A 19,219-nucleotide genomic window follows, 5' to 3' on the forward strand; every position below is an offset into this window, starting at 1 on the left:
ACTTGGTGGGTGTCCGTGTGGGGTAGGTGTGTAGGTATGTTGATATGTACAGTATAAGTAGGTATTATACAGAGTAATGTAGGTATGCTTTATGTTATGAAAATAGGGTAGTGTGTTATGTATGTGTACTGTATAAATGTATATGTATATGTTTTATATGTTAATAATAAAAAAAGAGGAATCTGACAGTGACAAACCTTCTTCTCATCTCTTCCAGTTTCTGGGGCGGGACCAGTGGCATGCCTGCCTCATCTCTGTTCTCAAAGGACTGCAGCATCTCCAAGTGCTCTCTGAAATGGTCCATCAGGCTCTGAAAGAAGAAGCATGGCTCCGTTCACATATTTCACACCGTCACAGGGGGAAACAGCCATGTGCTGCGGCCAGCTCTTTCCAGAGTTAATTTGACACTGGATTCCCCACCCTTGGTGTAGACCAGTGTTTCCCAAACTTGGGTCTCCACCTGTTTTTGGAGTTCCCATCCAAACAATCAGTTCCCATCATCCCTGACCACTGGTCCTGCTAGCTAGGGATGATGGGAGTTGTAGTCCAAAAACAGGTGGAAACCTACGTTTGGGAAACCCAGGTATAAGGCAGCTTCCTATGTTCCAAAGTTGTTGCTTTTTAATGAATTTCTGCTTGTCAAGTGTGAGCATTACCATGGAAAAGACATGGCAAACCACACTGTAGCTGCAGAATCATGGAAGGTGCAAACCAGTACTTCCTCTGTGTACCTGTGTTTGTGTAGCAAAGCTGAACATATTTTTTCAATTTTATGCTTTTCAACAATTTTGCAATCATTTTAATATTTCAAAACTTGACTTCCTTCCCCCTCTTTCTGTGGTTCCTTAAATTTATTTTTTAATATTTTCTACATGAGCAGATGTATTTTTAAAAATCCTGTTTTGTTTTCTGTAACCAACCTGGGTGGACCTCATTTTTCCTTCTAGGGCAGCCATGGTTTCACAGTGGTCTTGAGAATCCGGTAGATCTTCTGCCAGCTGGCGTTCCACCTCTTGCAACCAGGACTCAATTGCATCTAGAGGTGGAGGCAATAAACCGTCCAGTTTTGCTTTCCATTTATTCATCTAGGAAGGCAAGACACAGGTGTACACAAAAGGTTCTGTATTTGTTTTACACACACATACACAAGTTCAAGTTAACAAACAAACAAACAAGGCTATTAAACCAGGTGGGTCTGCTCCATCCTCACAGTGCACAGGTAGAAACATCTAGGAGGGCTCAAGTGTCGTCACACTTACAAAATGTGTGAGATGCGGACAATCCTGCAGAACCCAGAATACGTCAGTTTAATTGCTGAAACGATTTTTGGCAGTGGCAACCACTCAAATTTAGGGGGAAGAGAAGCATTTGGGGACCATTAGGATCACCTGCAGGTGGCGCGGTGGGTTAAACCACTGAGCTTGCTGATCAAAAGGTTAGCAGGGTGAGCTCCCGTTGCTCGGTCCCAGTTCCTGCCAACCCAGCAGTTCAAAAGCACGTCAAAGTGCAAGTAGATAAATAGGTACCACTCTGGCGGGAAGGTAAACGCCGTTTCCGTGCGCTGCTCTGGTTCGCCAGAAGCGGCTTAGTCAATGCTGGCCACATGACCCAGAAGCTGTGCGCCGGCTCCCTCAGCCAATAAAGCGAGATGAGCGCTGCAACCCCAGAGTCGTTCGTGACTGGGCTTAATTGTCAGGGGTCCCTTTACCTTGACCTAGGATCACCTTCTGGCCTGATGCATATAACCCAAAAATCTACCAGTATTGGCATGGTGGTAGATGCCCAGTCTGACTGGCTGAGTTCTACGGGGAAAGGCTGAAGGGACTGAGTGTTTTTTGCCTGGAAGTGAGAAGCCTGGGAAGGAGAGAGAACACTCTTCAAATCCCTGAAGGGCTGTCACACATAAGAGGGCAAATGCCTCAGTTGCCACAGAGGGCAGAACTGCATCCCATGGGCTCTAAGTTACAGGTGGACAGACTTCAGTTGAACATTAGGAAGAACCGCCTTGATGCTAAGAGCGATTTCAGCAATGGAACCCACTGCCAAGAGGGATTGTGGGCTCTTCCCTTGCTGAAGGTTGTGGAGAAGAGAAGTCATCTCTTGGGGATTTCTAGGTCTGAATGTCTTGCATGGAGTCTTGGGCTAGCTTAGGGGCAGGGAACTTCTTTGAACCTGAGAGTTGCATTGCCTTAGGAACAACCTTCCATGCGGCACATGTGGCCACAAGCAATAGTGGGTGGGCCAGGCAGAAGGAAGAGATTTCTGCACATGCGTCTCCCCATCAGGCAAGCAAAGGACCTCATCACAATTGGAGACATTCCAGTTAAGCCAAAGGACATGAGAAGGACATGGAGCAGGGCCAGTGAGAGGTGGGGGAGGGTCTGGGAAGAGTCCCAAGGGCCAGATGGAAAGGCCTGGAGGGCCACATTCAGCCTCCAGACTCAACAGGCAACAGCGTCCCCTCAATCTCTATAATGCTGTGATGCCATATTTGCACCACGCCTGGAAAGTGCAAAGAAGCATCTCCTGGCCCATCCCACGTGAGCAAAAGACTTTCCCATCGGCAGCATAAACGGCAGTTGCCTCAAAAATATTTCCAATGACCTGAGAGGTTAGGCTGTCCCATGCATCTTTCATCTTTAGATAATCTCCGCTCGGCTCCGGTGCTTTTCTTTTAGATGTTAGGAAGGACTGAAAGGCCTTTTTCTCTGTGTTAAATGATTCCATAAATGATAACATCTCCTAGGGATAAATAAATAAATAAATAAACAAATTCAGCTTCAGAAACTTTTAAATCAGGATTAGATCAATAGACAGAAGCTAGATCTATCAACAGCTATTAGCTATAATAGTAATAGTAATAGTAATTTATTATTTGTACCCCGCTCATCTGGCTGGGTTTCCCCAGCCACTCTGCGTGGCTTCCAACAAAGATTAAAAATACATTAAAATGTCACACATTAAAAACTTCCCTAAACAGGGCTGTCTTCAGATGTCTTCTAAATGTCAGGTACAGTAGTTGTTTATCTGTTTGACATCTGGCGGGAGGGCGTTCCACAGGGCGGGCGCCACTACCGATAAGGCCCTCTGCCTGGTTCCCTGTAGCTTAGCTTCTCGCAGTGAAGGAACCACCAGAAGGCCCTCGGCACTGGACCTAAGTGTCCGGGCTGAACAATGTTGGTGGATAATAGTCAAGAGTTTAAGAACAGCCCTGCTTGGCCAGGTCAATGGCCCATCTTAGTCCAGCATCCTGTTCTCACACTAGCCAACCAGTTGTCTATAAGAAGCTCACAAGTGGAAACTGAGCACAACAGCTCTCTCCCTTCTTGAGTTCCAGCAACTTGTATGCAGAAGCATACGGACGCTGACATTCTGTTGTGCTCAAGCCCTGCTTGTGTGCTTTCTTGTACTCCTGATTCCAACTCCTTAGTCTTTTCTTCTCCCAAAGATATCCCACAAGACAGCGTAGGTTTAGGACCAGTTTCCCTTCTCCTCCCGAACTGCTCCAATGCTAGCTAGATGGAACAGGGGTCTGGCCGGAAATGACTGGCAGAATCCGAGACCTGGGAGAAGAGTTGGTGGAAGAAGACTGGAAGAAATTTAAAGACTATCTTCAGAAATACTGTAAAATTAATGAATGTTAAAATGATGTTGGATTGAAAATAAGTGGCATTAGCAACAAAGTTAATAAGAATATGCAAAAATGAATTGATAATGGATGAAAATATAGAGTTATAATATGTTAAGATACAGAGTTAAGATAAATGAAAGAGGGTAAGGATTTGCTGATTTGATTATTTAAATGGGAATACAAAAAGGGGAGGTGTGAGGAGGCCAAGGAAATAAGTTAATGAGTTCAAAGTTACAAAAAACGGATTTGTTTTTAATTCTTTTTTAGCTATTTGTCTTTTGTATTTTTATTCTCTTTTTTCTTTTTCATTTTTTATGTTTTCTTTTTTGTATCTTTTTCTTTTTATATGACCTTTTTCATTTTGTAAACTTATGTTTTTGTAAAACTTCAATAAATATCTTTTTAAAAAAAAGGAACAGGGGTCTGGCACAGTTTCCTATGTTCCTATGATGGCCACTAGATGGCTTGAAAAAAGGGGACACAAGAAATTAACACAAAAGGCTATCAGTGCCTACAGTGGCTCATGGAACTTCCAGATTCCATGCCACCTACGCTGCCACAGGCAGAATGCCTCTGAATACCAGTTGCCGAGAATCACAGGCTGGCAGAGTGCCACTGCTCTCATGTCCAACTTGCAGGCTTCCCACACACATCGATTTGGCCAGTGTGTAGACAAGGAGGGGCTTTCGGCTTGATCCAGCAGGCTCATCTTATGCTATTGGAGTGCAATCATGGGTGAGACGCGGGAGGCGCTGTGGTCTAAATCGCAGAGACTCTTAGGCTTGCCAATCAGAAGATCAGTGTTTCGAATCCCCATGACGGAGTGAGCTCCCATTGCTCTGTCCCAGCTCTTGCCAAGCTAGCAGTTCGAAAGCACACCAGTGCAAGTAGATAAATAGGTACCGCTGCAGCGGGAAGGTAAACAGCGTTTCTGTGTGCTCTGGTTTCCGCCAGTGTTCCATTGTGCCAGAAGTGGTTTAGTCATGCTGGCCACATGACCCGGAAAAGCTGTCTGTGGACAAATGCCGGCTCCCTCGGCTTGAAAGCGAGATGAGTGCCGCAACCCCATAGTCACCTTTGACTGGACTTAACCATCCAGGGGTCCTTAACCTTTTACGCTATTAGGGTGCAATCATGGGTGAGGGCTGCAAGAGGTGTGTTCTTATGTTCTTATCAACGGCAACTAGTCGCAGTGGCCGTGTGCTACCTCCAGAATGAGATGCAATATGCCTCTGGATACCAGAACATGGGGGACACGAGTGGGACAGCTCCTGCTTGCCTGCTTCCCAGGGGAATCTGTTTGGCCACTGTGAGAAAAGGATGCTGGACCAAGTGGAGAACTATCTGTTTCAGCAGGACTCTTCTCCTGTTAGCATAAAGCGATGCTTATATTTCCCACGACTAACAAGCCCCTTGGAGATTTCCGACTCTGCTGTGAATGATGGATAGACTGCAATATTTGTCTGTCTGTTTGATCATTTTGTTCAATATGTTTGTGGTTCTCCCCTCGGTGTTTTGAATTTGTTTCCTGGTTTCTAAATTGTGTTATACATTCCAATATGCAGAAGTTTAACGCTTTTATAAAACTGAATGAGCACATTGTTGTTTTTTCCTTTTGGGGGAGGGGGGCTGTTCCCAAAAGACGGAACACTGAAACTTTGTTTTACAAATGACACACACACAAAAACCCTTCAGTTATTTACCTTGCAATTGCTACTATCTCTGAAGATATAAGTCTACAACGTTACTTACTTGGAACTTCCCGGAGAAGGGCATACTTCCTGTCTCCGACAACAACCTTGCTAACTTCTTTTCTTGAGCGTTCAGCCAACTCAAGGTCTGGCTGACTTTCCCCTGGGAAACGGAACAGAAAGTTGCCATTTTTGTTTTCTTTTTTATCGCTCCTCCTGACAATTGCAGTTTGCACTGTTGCAAGAGAAGGCGCCTTGTCAATCATATTCCCAAGGCTCTTTATCTTTGCAAACTGCTTCAGTGCAAACCAAGGGAAACAAATGCAGCAATACAACTGTATTTTGCAAGAGGTTTATTAGCTTTGCTTTAGTTCTATGTTGCTTTTAATGCACATGCTGGTTTTTTTGTAAGTCGGTTCGAGCTACTTTTTTTGTAAAAATAAAATAAAATAAAATATAAAAGGCAAACGAGTTCAAACAACAACAACGATTTCCTGCGCCTCCCCCATTTGTGGAAGGCTCTCCCCAGAGAGTCACGACTAACACCTTCATTTTAGACCTTTGGGAGCCAGGCAGAAACATTACCCTTCAACCAGGAATTGCACTGATTAACATCCTATATCCTTTTAAATGTGTTTGTAGAAAGGGGGCGCTATTGGTTGCTTTTGCTTTTATTATGTACTGTGTGTTTTTTATATCGTCTTTTTATCCCTTGGTCAAGGTTAAGGGTCAGGGAATATTACATCTGCAAGAGCCATCTGTGCTATGGGCTACTCTCCCCCCCCCTTTTTATTTTCAATGCAAAATTACAACAAAAATTACAAACATTGAAATAAAACTATACAAACAAGAAAGAAAAACAGAGCACAAAAAAGGAAAGGGAAAAAAGAGCACACATCTACAAATAAAACCATATCTTCATTCTTATCTAGTCATTACATACATATACAGTGGTACCTCGGGTTACATACACTTCAGGTTACATACGCTTCAGGTTACACACACCGCTAACCCAAAAATAGTGCTTCAGGTTAAGAACTTTGCTTCAGGATGAGAACAGAAATTGTGCTCCGGCGGCGCGGCAGCAGCAGGAGGCCCCATTAGCTAAAGTGGTGGTTCAGGTTAAGAACAGTTTCAGGTTAAGAACAGACCTCTGGAACAAATTAAGTACTTAACCCAAGGTACCACTGTACACATATTGACTTCCTTCCTTTGTTCTAAGACCTCAAAAATTTTACTCTTTCTAAATTGTTGTGTCTAATGTAGATTACCTCTATCTTTATACTTTTTACATCATTTTTCTTTTTCTTTAACCCTGCAAAGCATCGTTCATTACATACCAATATGCTTACTCCAGAACAACGTTTTTTTCATATAGTCTTTAGCGCATCCCCATTCTTTTAATGATTTCTGGTCCGATTGTCCGCTTATGAATGCTGTGAGTTTTGCCAGATTCGGGCTACTCTTTTTTCGCCCAAGAGCTACATCACCCTTAAGCCAACCCTCCAGGTTGCCAGCAGTGGGTGTGGACAAAAGGGGTGTGGCCATCCCACATATTTTCCCATGCACGCATACCCAGGCAGACACACAAGCACACATTCCATTGATCTGTGCAGATCAGCTGAGAAGGGGGGGTTCCTTTCCTTGTTCCATTCATCAAATGATCAATCTGACAATCGATCGGGAAGAGGGCAATTCCTACCCTCTCAGGTTGTTGGGATTCCTGTAACCACAGCACTGGGTCTACTATTTATTCATTTACTGGCAAAACCTTGGGCACCAGGGGAAAAAATGTTTTGAGGGGTAGACAGATCAGGCCCCTGACCCGGGGTCAGCTTCCCCTGCTATACGGATGCTTAGAGATAACTCAAGACTTGGTATTCCAAAGCAAACAGGGAACATATGAGGCTTGGTCCAAAAACAAAACAGGTCACCATACCTGCATCTCATCTTCAGCCACAGGTAGACTTTTGAAATACTGCAGAAACTGAGCCACGTATGTCATGATGGATTTCTCATCTGGACTGACGACATCAACATCTGTAAAATGCCAGAAGCTATTAAACATCTCAGCACCCCAGAGGGTCTAAAGGGAATGAGGCGGTCTTTCAGATACAGTGGTACCTCGGGTTACATACACTTCAGGTTACATACGCTTCAGGTTACAGACTTCGCTAACCCAGAAATAGTGCTTCAGGTTAAGAACTTTGCTTCAGGATAAGAACAGAAATCATGCTCCGGCGGCGTGGCGGCAGCAGGAGGCCCCATTAGCTAAAGTGGTGCTTCAGGTTAAGAACAGTTTCAGGTTAAGAACGGACCTCCGGAACAAATTACCATATTTTTTGCTCTATAGGACGCACCCGACCATAGGACACACCTTGTTTTAGAGGGGGAGAACAAGACCCCCCCCCTCTGCTCAGCGCCCCTTCAGCGAAGCGGCAGGAGAAACAGAGCCCTTGAAGCCTTGCACTCCCGGCTTCAGCAAAAGGAACCTGAAGCCGGCGGAGCGCAGCGGGAACTCGCGCTGCACTCCGAAGGCTTCAGGCGGCTATTCCTGAAGCCTGGAGAGCGAGAGGGGTCGGTGCGCACTGACCCCTCTCGCTCTCCAGGCTTCAGCGAAAGCAACACGAAGCCTCCGGAGCACAGGGGGAGCTCTCCCTCTTCGCTTCGGAGGCTTCACGTTGCTATCGCTGAAGCCAAGGAGCCTGCATTCACTCCATAGGACGCACACACATTTCCCCTTAATTTTTGGAGGGGAAAAAGTGCGTCCTATAGAGAGAAAAATATGGTAAATACTTAACCCAAGGCACCACTGTATTTGGAGCCATTTAGGGCTTTCAACACATGTCCATATGAAAGACACACTAGAAAACATGTGAAGTAAGTTGCCTGTATTATGAAAGCACCTGCTTGGTCATATTTATTCCCATTCACAGATTTTGGTACAATTCCCCTCCCCTCTAGCACATTCATATTGAAAACAGGGTAAAAAAATCTATGCCCATGAAAACACAACCGACACTGTTATGACTGGAGACACTCTGTTCTTGGGCACAATGGAAGGTTTACCGTCAGGTTCAAGCAGCCGGGGTATATTGAGTTCTGTCTCTGCAATTTCGAAGGCCTCCTGCAGGTTCTCTTTGTTGGGTCTATCTTTTGCTCTCTCCATGTCTACCAAGTCCGGCCTCAAGGCGTGAATGATGGCCAAGAATGCCAACCCATTCCTCCAACTGGATTTGAAGTCTGCGATGCTGATGGAGCCATGCCTGCGTCCAAACACACACACACACACACAAATGTCTCTTCAGTTATTCCTGTAAGCAGTGACACTGTGCTGCCAACCATGTAAGTAACTCTCCCTCCCACCAGCAACCTATCAGCACCCTATTTTTACAGCCTGGCACAAAGTATAATAATAATAATAATAATAATAATAATAATAATAATAATAATAATATCTTTATTGTCATTGCCCCCTCTCAGGGACAATGAAATTACTTGACTGCTCCATAAAAGCACTAATTAAAACAATACAGTATAGTACAGCAAGGAAGATTAGATGACTTTCAAAGTCCAGGCTTCCCATTCAGGGCCGAGATCGCTCTGGAGAAGAAGCTGTTCTTAAGATGGCTCGTTCTTGTCTTCATCGTCCTGTATCTCCGTCCTGACGGCAGGAGCTCGAAGAGACAGTGACCAGGATGCGATGGATCCTTTACTATGTCCAGTGCCTTCCTATGGCACCTTGTGGCATAAATCTGCTCTAAGGTGGAGAGTGGGCAGCCAACAATGCTCTCTGCTGCCTTAACAACTCTGCACAACCCCATCCTGTCCTGGGTAGTACAGCTTCCGTACCACACACATAAGCCATAAGTGAGCACGCTCTCAATGGCACAGTGATAGAAGGCAAGCAGCAGTTTCTGCGGAAGATGGTTTTTCCTTAAAATTCTCAAAAAGTACAGTCTCTGCTGCGCCTTCTTCACAAGCCCCCTTGTGTTGACAGATCCTCTTGTAATTCAATGCCCAAAAATCTGAACGTTGTTACCCTCTCCACACAGACCCCATCAATCAAAAGTGGCTGGACATTGCTCTTCTGTCTCCTGAAGTCCACCACAAGCTCCTTTGTCTTCCTTGTATTTATGAGCAAGTTGTTAGCTCTGCACCACTCTGTCAGCCGCTCCACCTCATCTCTATATTCCGTTTCGCCCTCCCTTCCAGGGATGAGCCCAATCATGGTTGTGTCATCTGCAAATTTGACAACCCTATTACTAGGGTGAGTGAGTATAACACTGTCTCTTAATCAGTTAAGGGATGGGGAGCAAGTTGTAGACCCACAGGTGCCCTCTCCCACCCCACAGGGGTACAAACCTCCCTTAGATCTGCCTTGATTTAGAAATACATCTGCACCGAGGTTAACCCAAGACTCATGCTAACCAGGGTTCCCCCAATTAACCAGAGGCTGAAGTGAGTTCAAAAACGCTGGTTTTCAGGAGAACCTTGAAGGCCTTAAAAGGGGGTTAAAGGTAAAGGGACCCCTGACCATTAGGTCCAGTCGTAGCCGACTCTGGGGTTGCGGCGCTCATCTCACTTTATTGGCCGAGGGAGCCGGCGTACAGCTTCCGGATCATGTGGCCAGCATGACTAAGCCGCTTCTGGCGAACCAGAGCAGAGCATGGAAACGCCGTTTACCTTCCCACCGGAGTGGTACCTATTTATCTACTTGCACTTTGACATGCTTTCAAACTGCTAGGTTGGCAGGAGCAGGGACCGAACAACGGGAGCTCACCCCGTCGCGGGGATTCGAACTGCCGACCTTCTGATCGGCAAGTCCTAGGCTCTGTGGTTTAACCCACAGTGCCACCTGTGTCCCTAAAAGGGGGTTAGACAAGATTAATGGAGGACAAGGCTACAAAAGCCATGTGATATCACTAAAGCAGAATTAGCTCTACTGCTAATGCACAATTATAGTATCTAAGAAGTGTTGAAGAATATACCTGCCCTAAATGAGCAGTCTGGCTGGGAAGGGGCTCAGTTTTAAGAACGGGAGCCATTATATTATACTTTCCGCCCGGTAGCAAATCTATTTTGAGGCAATTACAGATAACGTTTGAGAGAAATGTGCCCAGTGACTTCCTACAGCACATTTCTTTCCTAGAAAATGCAGCCATGCCGAGAGACGCAGGAATGAGTCAGAATGAGTGCTGACATAAAAATGGGTTGTGTATTGTAGATATGCAGGAAGGAGGACAAAGGCTAAGGCTGGGCACCGCGGGGTGAAATCAGCGATCTCACTTGTCAGGGTTTGTTGGCAGAGTGGCCAAACTCACTTGGGGAGTGGAAACCACATAACTTGTCAGACTTTCTCTTTGTTCTTTGTCCTGCTATTCAACTCCACCACTGTTGAGGAAATCAGCTTAAAAGTTCTTTGGCTAGGCTAAAGAAACTCTTTGGCCCCGCTGACCAGCCTGCAAGATCAGGGCGCTTTCTTTGGGGAAGGGCTGCATGTAGTTCAGCGGCACGGCACACGCCTTGTCTGCAAAAGGTCCCGGGTGCGAATCATCCAAGAAGGGCTGAAACAGACTGCCGAAATTCTGGAGAGACGCTGCCGGTTGGTGTAGACAATACTGAGGCAGATGGACCACTGGTCTGACTCAGTAGAAGGCAGCTTTGCATGCCCTATTTATATCAACGATGAGGACTAGAATCTCAATATTGTTTTTAAAGCAAATGCCATAACCTAGTGGCTGAACATCTGATTTGCATGCAGGAGTCCTCAGGTACAAGCCACAACATCTGCACCTGAGTAACTGAGTCAACTGCAAAGCAGGTAAAGTTACCATCTCTCTGCTTTGCCCCGCTACTGCTCCCCTCCTGAAGGGAGAAGAGAGATTCAGGACTGTGGCGTTTGCCTTCTAGGTGGGTCATTAGGAAAGGGTTAAATGAGTGTGATGTGATTGGCCAGTGGGAATGCAAGGGGAGGAGTAAAAGTTAGAGTGGGAGGTTTTGAAAGTCAGTTGAGGTTTGGGAGTTGAAGAAGGAAGAGGGAGGATTAGGTGTGGGTTGGTAGAGTTGTATTGTGAGAGAGTGAGAGAAATTGTTAGGTGGAGTCAGATAGATAGTTGGGAATAATCAGTTTGAAGTTGTTAGGAACTAAGATTAAGAAACTGCCAAGAAAAATTAACTGTAACCATAAGCTTGTTCCTGCATTTAAAAATAAACTTGATTATTTGTTAATGTTAACAACTGACTGGACTCCGTGTGTCCCTGTGAGATACGGGGTGGTGACAGCGGAAAAAGCAATCGCAGTGGTGGCACAGGGTCAATAGACCGTCAAACGTCCGGGGACCCTGTGTGTGATCGCCACACGGACCATCACTGGAGGACACTGCCAGCCTCCAGCACTGAATTGGGTGGGGTGGTGGGGTTAAAGGGGGAAAACTGTGGGTTTCAGGTGAATGGTTTTTTGGACTACGGGAAGTTGAGGCTTTGTTTATTTTTGTTTAACAAAAATATAATAATTAAAAAAAAACAAATACCGTACATCTCAAAAATTGCACATATGCATTCCAAAACATAATTTTTTCTTTGCTTTTTTTTTGACTCCCCCACTCCCATTTTCCATGGTGTTTTTAATTGCTGCCCCTTGCTGTACCCTATCTTCTCCGTCTTATTATCATAACCACTGTACAATAAACTCTAACTCCTTCTGTTGCTCATAGTTCAAATCCTGCTCGTGAATTCAACATACTATAATACTTCTTCCAAATATTAATATGTTTATTTAAATTTATTTATTTATTTATTTTTGTTAGTAAGCAGGCCTGAGTATTGTTTTGCTTATCATTTGATTATGGTTTCTTTCATGGATGTTATGCTATATGAAATGTTAATGTCAATTATTATTAAAAATTAGCATGCCATCCTGTACCTGCAGGTCTCAAGACGGCTCTTAACATAAAATCACAATATAAAGATATAAAATACATAATAAAAATACAGCCTTTGGCTTGGAATCAACTTGATCCCCTCCCCCTCTTTCCTTCAGTGATATAACTCCTCTTTGGGGACTTCCCTGGCTTTTTTCTGGCCCACATAGGACCAGTCTGGATAGTTGGCCTTGGTGAAGACTTGACGTTTTCATCCCCCAAAAGTTTTTGATTTGAGCTTCTACTGAAATGAGGCTGCATTTTAATGTTGTATTTTAATCTTGTTTTTAAGTTGTATTTTAATCAATTGTTTTATACTTGGTGTTAGCCGCCCTGAGCCCGGTCTTGGCTGGGGAGGGCAGGGTATAAATAAAATTAATTTTTATTATTTATTATTAAAAACAAGAAAAATCCAATAATCCCCCTCTCTCCCTAACATATTTTAAAAGCACTTTTCCCCTATGGTAATATGTATTGTATATCTTTCTTTCTTTCTTTCGCTGCAAGCCACTTGGAGACCTTTTGGGGGCAGGCAACTAATACGTCTAATAAAGGAAAATGAAATGAATCTTAAACTGGAGGGCTGCTGTGGATCAATGGTTTGATTCAATGCAAGGCAGCTTTCTGTGTTCCTAAGCATCGCAGATTAGTGCAGAAAACAGGATGGAATGGGCTTGCAAGTGAACACATGCAAAAGCAGCACTGACTGCATACGGGCTGATTTGAGCAACCCTACATACGTGGCGCACTGCTCCTTGGCCCACAACAGAAGAGCCTTCTTTGCGGACATCTTCCACCGTTCCTTTGCTTTAGCATTTCGTTTCGCTGGTGGGCTTGCTGTTGGCGATGAGTCCACGGCACTCGAACTGTCCGGCGAAGGATGGCCGTAGCCACAGGCAAGAGTCTGGGCTAACTCTTCAATCTACCAATGAAGAATAGAGGGCGGGAGGGAAAGGAACAGATTTATTCCTCAGTCATTGGTAAGAACTAGGGTAAAAGGTAAAGGTAAAGGGACCCCTGACCGTTAAGTCCAGTCACGAACGACTCTGGGTTTGCGGAGCTCATCTCGCTCTATAGGCCAAAGGAGCTGGCATTTTTCCACAGACAGCTTCCGGATCATGCGGCCAGTGTGACTAAGCCGCTTCTGACGAAACCAGAGCAGGGCAAGGAAATGCCGTTTACCTTCCTGCTGGAGTGGTACCTATTTATCTACTTGCACTTCGATGTGCTTTCAAACTGCTAGGTTGGCAGGAGCTGGGACTGAGCAATGGGAGCTCACCCCGTCACAGGGATTCGAACCGCCGACCTTCTGATCGGCAAGCTCTAGGCTCTGTCGTTTAGACCACAGTGCCACCTGCATCCCAAGAACAAGGGTAAGGTAAAGGTAAAGGGACACCTGACCATTACGTCCAGTCATGACCGACTCTGGGGTTGCGGTGCTCATCTCGCTTTATTGGCCGAGGGAGCCAGCATACAGCTTCCGGGTCATGTGGCCAGCATGACTAAGCCGCTTCTGGCGAACCAGAGCAGTGCACGGAAACGCCGTTTACCTTCCCGCCGGAGCAGTACCTATTTATCTATTTGCACTTTGACGTGCTTTCGAACTGCTAGGTGGGCAGGAGCAGGGACCGAGCGATGGGAGCTCACCCCGTCCCGGGGATTCGAACCGCCGACCTTCTGTTCGGCAAGTCCTAGGCTCTGTGGTTTAACCCACAGCGCCACCCACGTCCATAAGAACTAGGGTACAAAGTCCTAAATCAGTGACAGACCTTGGGGTCTTGAATTTCAGCAGCGCCCTGTGTGGGCACCAAAATCTGGCACACACAGCCCTGCCTCTCACCTTCCATTCTTCATAAAAGTTCTGGTGGCCCCTATGCTGCATGCCCAGTGCAACCAAACTGGTCGCTCTCCCCTAAATCCATCTCTGCTTAAATGACTTGGGCCCGAGTACTTGAAGAATCACCTCCACTTGTGGTTTAACAATCAATCCTTCTTCCCAGGGAACTCTGGGAATTGTAGCTCCGTAAGGGGAATAGTGGTCTTCCTTAACTCCCAGAACCCTTAACAAACTACAGTTCCCAGGATTCTTTGGGGGGAACCAAAGGCCTGTTAAAAGTGTTAGTTATTCAAATGGGGCATGGTATGTTGGTCATGTGGGATTTGATTTGCACATCAAGGCAACTTTAAAATGAATGAAAACTGTGAAAACTGAGATGGTACAGTCCTCTCCCAAGGGCCATTTCACCTCAAACATCTAGGCATAGCTTTTCAGATGGCACGATCACCGCTCTCCTCCCCTGACACACTGTTCGGGGGGGGGGGTTCTCCTTGCCTCCATCTTCTGAGCCAATTTCGGCAAAAACTAACTTGGGAAATCTTTCTTCCAACCATTGATCAGCTACTCACGTGAAAATGCAATATTATTGTCCAAATCAGGCCAAGCACAATGGACGGTTTGCCTTCAATGATATCAGCAACATGGATGTTGATCAGCTTGATCTGGGAAAAGAAGAATAACTGTTATGTCTGAGCCCGGCTTCGGCTGGGGAGGGCGGGATATAAATAATAATAATAATAATAATAATAATAATAATAATAATAGAACAAAGAGAAGGGAAATGAAGCACTGTTTTAAAACAGCTCTTGTGGGATGTTTAAACCTGTAATGCTGTGTATTTGTGTATATTTGTGTGTGTGTGTGTTTAATCACAACCCAACAAAGGAGTTCAAAAAGAAGAAAAAATATGGTATATACTGGACTCCTATGAAAACATCACAATCCAAATCCACCTCTAGCCATGTACAACAAGTTGTTTCTTGTCATTTATCTCTTTATTTACACAACCTCTATACTGTTTTATTGTTGTTCTTGTTGTTGTTTAAGCCTCTAAGTTTAAGCCATGAGTAGGCAAACTAAGGCCCGGGGGCTGAATCTGGCCCAACTGCCTGCTAAATCCGGCCTGCGGACGGTCCGGGAATCAGCGTGTTTTTACAGGAGCAGAATGTGTGCTTTTATTTAAAATGCATCTCCGGGTTATCTGTGGGGCATAGGAATTTGTTTAATTCCACCCCCCCAAATATAGTCCAGCCCCCCACAAGGTCTGAGGGACAGTGGACTGGCCCCCTGCTAAAAAAAGTTTGCTGACCCCTGCTCTAAACAGTTTACAAAAAATATAAAACTTTAATACTATGGATAAAAAAGAAAGTTAAAAACAGGTATTTTAAAATAAGCAGAATGATGAATAAAATCGATGGTAGCTAAAAATAAATAAATAAAACACATGTAATTTCTATGGTGTCTGGATAGACCATTTTGTTTTCCTGAACAAAAATGTTGTAAGCAAGTTGCTGAACAGAGTACAGTGGTACCTCGGGTTACATACGCTTCAGGTTACAGACTCCGCTAACCCAGAAATAGTGCTTCAGGATAAGAACAGAAATCATGCTCTGGCGGCGCGGCGGCAGCAGGAGGCCCCATTAGCTAAAGTGGTGCTTCAGGTTAAGAACAGTTTCAGGTTAAGTACGGACTTCCGGATCGAATTAAGTACTTAACCCGAGGTACCGCTGTACAATGACGGCACCCACCTGATGTCAATAGGCAGGAGTTCCAAAGTTTAGGTGGTGCCGTAAGTCCTTGTAAAGGTTAATTAATACCCAGTTTGCCAAGCTGCAATCCAGCAAAGTAAGTTACCAAAAAAATCATTATTTGGTTGATAATGTAAAAGGTATGTGCAAGCTGCAGAGAGCTCATAGTGAACCTAGGTTGCTCATTCATATCTATAAAAGTGTGCATAAAAGCATCCTCAAGACCAGACTTAGGGAGTCCTTTCCGCTCTTGCATTGACTGTAGTTGGGATCTATAACAAACGCTTTAGTGGAATTTCGTGCTGAAAATAAATATAAAGTATAGCAGCATATCTAGTTCTGTTCTAAAGCATGTCACTGTACAGCTTTGCTTCGAATGTGCGGTTCTCGTCTTTCTTTACAACACTTTGGCACCCAAGCAAACTCAAAGCCGTCTTTGAGGCTGGAGTAATACTGACCGATCTGTTCTTTAGGAACGTCAACGCATTTTCAATGTTGCTTCTGCACTGGAAAATGTTAGATCCTTTCTCACGTGGCTGGAGAGAAAAAGAGGATACAAACATAGAAATTCAGGCTCCAGGTTACAAATTGCAGAGTTCGAATGGCTCTTCTCATGTTCTTATGTCAATTTCACAGAATATATTCCGCGTTTGTGGTTTAGAAATTTCAGCAATTTTTTGAGAGTGGGCGAGGAAGGGGTTGATAGAACACACTGTGGGAAAAGGGGGAAAGTGTTGAGACATTTCCAAGCTTCTCCTAGCATTCTTAAGAGCTAGAAACTTGGGGTGTTTTCTTGAGAGAAAGTTCAGAACCTCAAGATCCTTAATTTGGTACAACAAAGCTGAGTTTCTATCTGCACGTCAAAATCACACCAGGCCCAAACTGCAATTTGCCGTGGAACAGGAAAACAAATTCAAGCATGAGGACTGATGGGCAATAAGTAAGTTCATGGTTTTTTTTAATTGACTTTAGACAAAAAGAATCACATGCAATGGGGATACCTTACCATTTGTTTTCCTGAGAGGACCTCCAGCAGATCCAAAAGCACATGTCCCTCCCCGATGTCCGTATACAAGTCTGAGACAAAGGAAGGTGGGGAATGCTGCAAAAATATTTATCGTTAAGCAACCTTTCTTATTCTAATATTTATAAGCTATACATTCAAGGGGGGCATAGTAAGGCAGAATACGACATAGAAACCTAACACTGCAATAATAAGAGCAGTCAAAATAATAATAAGAGCAGTCAAAAACACCAACGGCATATCAATAAGCCGGTCGGTTAAAAACAATAATCCACATTTTGTTGGGATACTGCCAGGGAGACAAAGGCCATCATGCCTCCACGTCGATTCCGGACGATCCATCAATCTCCCGAAGAAACACAGTATCAGACAATTAGCGACACAAGCCTCAGAAACAGCTGTCCACATTCCAAAGACTTGTGCACGCCCTTTGCAGAGTTCACACAACGAAAGATGCACTCAGGAGAGCAATATCCTAACACATTCTGCTGTCTGAACTGTACAGGTTTCAAAACAAGTCTATAAGAAAACGGGCAGTGATTGATGCCAGACCTCTACTGGCAAGGGCCCAGCCTGCCACACTAATGGCTCAGTAACTGGTGAAAACCAAGCCAACCCAGTATTTTTTCTTTTGCGGGGGTTAAAAATGAGGTGCCGGTACTCATATCTTGATAAAAATGACGTTGGGTGAAATATAATTTCAGGGGGTTTGACCAGATGAGCCTCATGGTCCCATCCAACTCTCAACAGTTCTGTGATTTTATGGAAATACTGGAGCCATCATAAAAAATCTGCAAGTACTACTCTCTCAGAAAAGCAGTACCATGTTGAATGGAAAACGAGTGAGGTCCCAGTGCCTGATTTACGTATTAGCTAAACAAGCTATAGCTTAGGGCCCCACTCTCTTGGGGGCCCCCAAAAAAATTAAAAGGGAAAAAAACTGGATGTACATTTCCAAAATGTAAGACTAAGAACAAATAAAGTAAAACCCACATACAGCAACAGTGTTTTGTGTTGCGTAGACTCCTACGATGTAAGTCATGGGCCCCGCCTGCTAGCCTGCTTCCTAAAATATCACTGGTTTGCTATTATTATTTCATGTTATAGCAAGTTTCTAGAGACTAGAATCTAGAATCTAGAGACTAGATTATTAGTAAATTGTGTTTCTAAAGGAACTTTTGTTATTGCCAAATGCCAATGTGTTTGCATTACTAAGTTTGTTACGAATAAAAAATCATTTTAAGTTAGACCTTAATAATTATTTCACTCTTAATATACTTCTTCTTAATTGCATTTCAGTTGCAACAATTACTTTGATAAAATACATATTTTGTTATGTGCAAATGGCTTTAGATAGCTATTAGGTCCATAAATTACCATACAGCATATATTCAACACTAAAAACAGCAACAATTTGTTGCTGACAAAGGACAGCTGGACATATAAAGGGCCACATTACCCTCAGTAGCTTAGGGCCTCATCAAACCTAAATCCAGCCCTGGTCATCCCCTTACCTTTTCCAATTGTGAGTTGATCCAACTTGTGAAGGTCCTCTTTTGTGTGTTCTCCTGCTCCACTATGTTAAAAAAACAAAACAAAATTGAAGAATCACCCATGGACGGAGAAGATAAACATACTTTTAAATAAAACTTTAAAGCAGGTCTGCAGAACTTGTGAGAGCCAGGTGTGGCAGGAAAATACTAACCTCCTCCTTCTCTGTGCCTTGTGATCTGATATCTGCTCCTCACACACACTTCACAAATTGTGGAACTGTAATATTTCCCCCCCCCCCCAAGCTGTTACTGAAAAAGCCGCTTCCTGAAGCTCTTCTGTGCACTGGTGTTAAAGTTGTCTTGTTTCTTAATGTAAATTTAATAATCGCATAATTATAAGATGTTGCTTCAAGTTTACATCAACCGTAATATATATTATCACATTTTTCTGTACTGAGAATACCCACAGTTATCATTTCACCAGGGCTTAAAAAAAATAAATCAGTACATGAAATATACTTGGAGTCGAGTGTGGATTTCATGCTCTTTATACAGCTCATAGTGGTGAGGAGGAATGGAAGTTCCCCCACAATATCTGCTTTATATACATTATTTACACAATGGGCTGCACGTGATTGGCTAATTCCGGGATTCTCCTGTAGGCCAATCAGGTTGTGGATTCACTTCCACCTGGAGCTGGATTGGGTGGCTCCTGCATACCAATCATACTGCTGCATTGTTCTAGGACCAATCAGACTGATGCATTCTGAATCCTATTGTTCTAGGACCAATCAGACTGCTGCATTTTTGGATCCTATCGTTCTAGGACCAATCAGATTGCTGCATTTTGGATCCTATTCAACTCAGTACAT

At 44.2% G+C, this 19,219-nt stretch overlaps 1 protein-coding gene across 11 annotated transcripts in view; it reads right to left on the bottom strand.

The window, feature by feature from the left end:
- SYNE2 (spectrin repeat containing nuclear envelope protein 2) overlaps nucleotides 1-19,219 on the bottom strand; it is a 256,417-nt gene that overhangs the window by 206,076 nt on the left and 31,122 nt on the right. For all 11 annotated transcript variants that reach the window (XM_083607758.1, XM_083607756.1, XM_083607761.1 and 8 more), the window contains exons 3-13: nucleotides 18,369-18,430; nucleotides 16,837-16,932; nucleotides 16,289-16,366; nucleotides 14,652-14,744; nucleotides 12,986-13,167; nucleotides 8,392-8,588; nucleotides 7,262-7,362; nucleotides 5,384-5,485; nucleotides 2,605-2,742; nucleotides 921-1,085; nucleotides 198-310 (exon numbers count right to left, since the gene is read on the bottom strand). In XM_083607758.1, coding sequence (XP_083463884.1) covers nucleotides 198-310; nucleotides 921-1,085; nucleotides 2,605-2,742; nucleotides 5,384-5,485; nucleotides 7,262-7,362; nucleotides 8,392-8,588; nucleotides 12,986-13,167; nucleotides 14,652-14,744; nucleotides 16,289-16,366; nucleotides 16,837-16,932; nucleotides 18,369-18,430 — 1,327 coding nt within the window. The remainder of the gene's footprint in view (nucleotides 1-197; nucleotides 311-920; nucleotides 1,086-2,604; nucleotides 2,743-5,383; nucleotides 5,486-7,261; nucleotides 7,363-8,391; nucleotides 8,589-12,985; nucleotides 13,168-14,651; nucleotides 14,745-16,288; nucleotides 16,367-16,836; nucleotides 16,933-18,368; nucleotides 18,431-19,219) is intronic.

The sequence above is a fragment of the Podarcis filfolensis genome, assembly GCF_964270895.1.
Source record: "Podarcis filfolensis genome assembly, chromosome: 1".
Lineage (NCBI taxonomy): Eukaryota > Metazoa > Chordata > Lepidosauria > Squamata > Lacertidae > Podarcis > Podarcis filfolensis.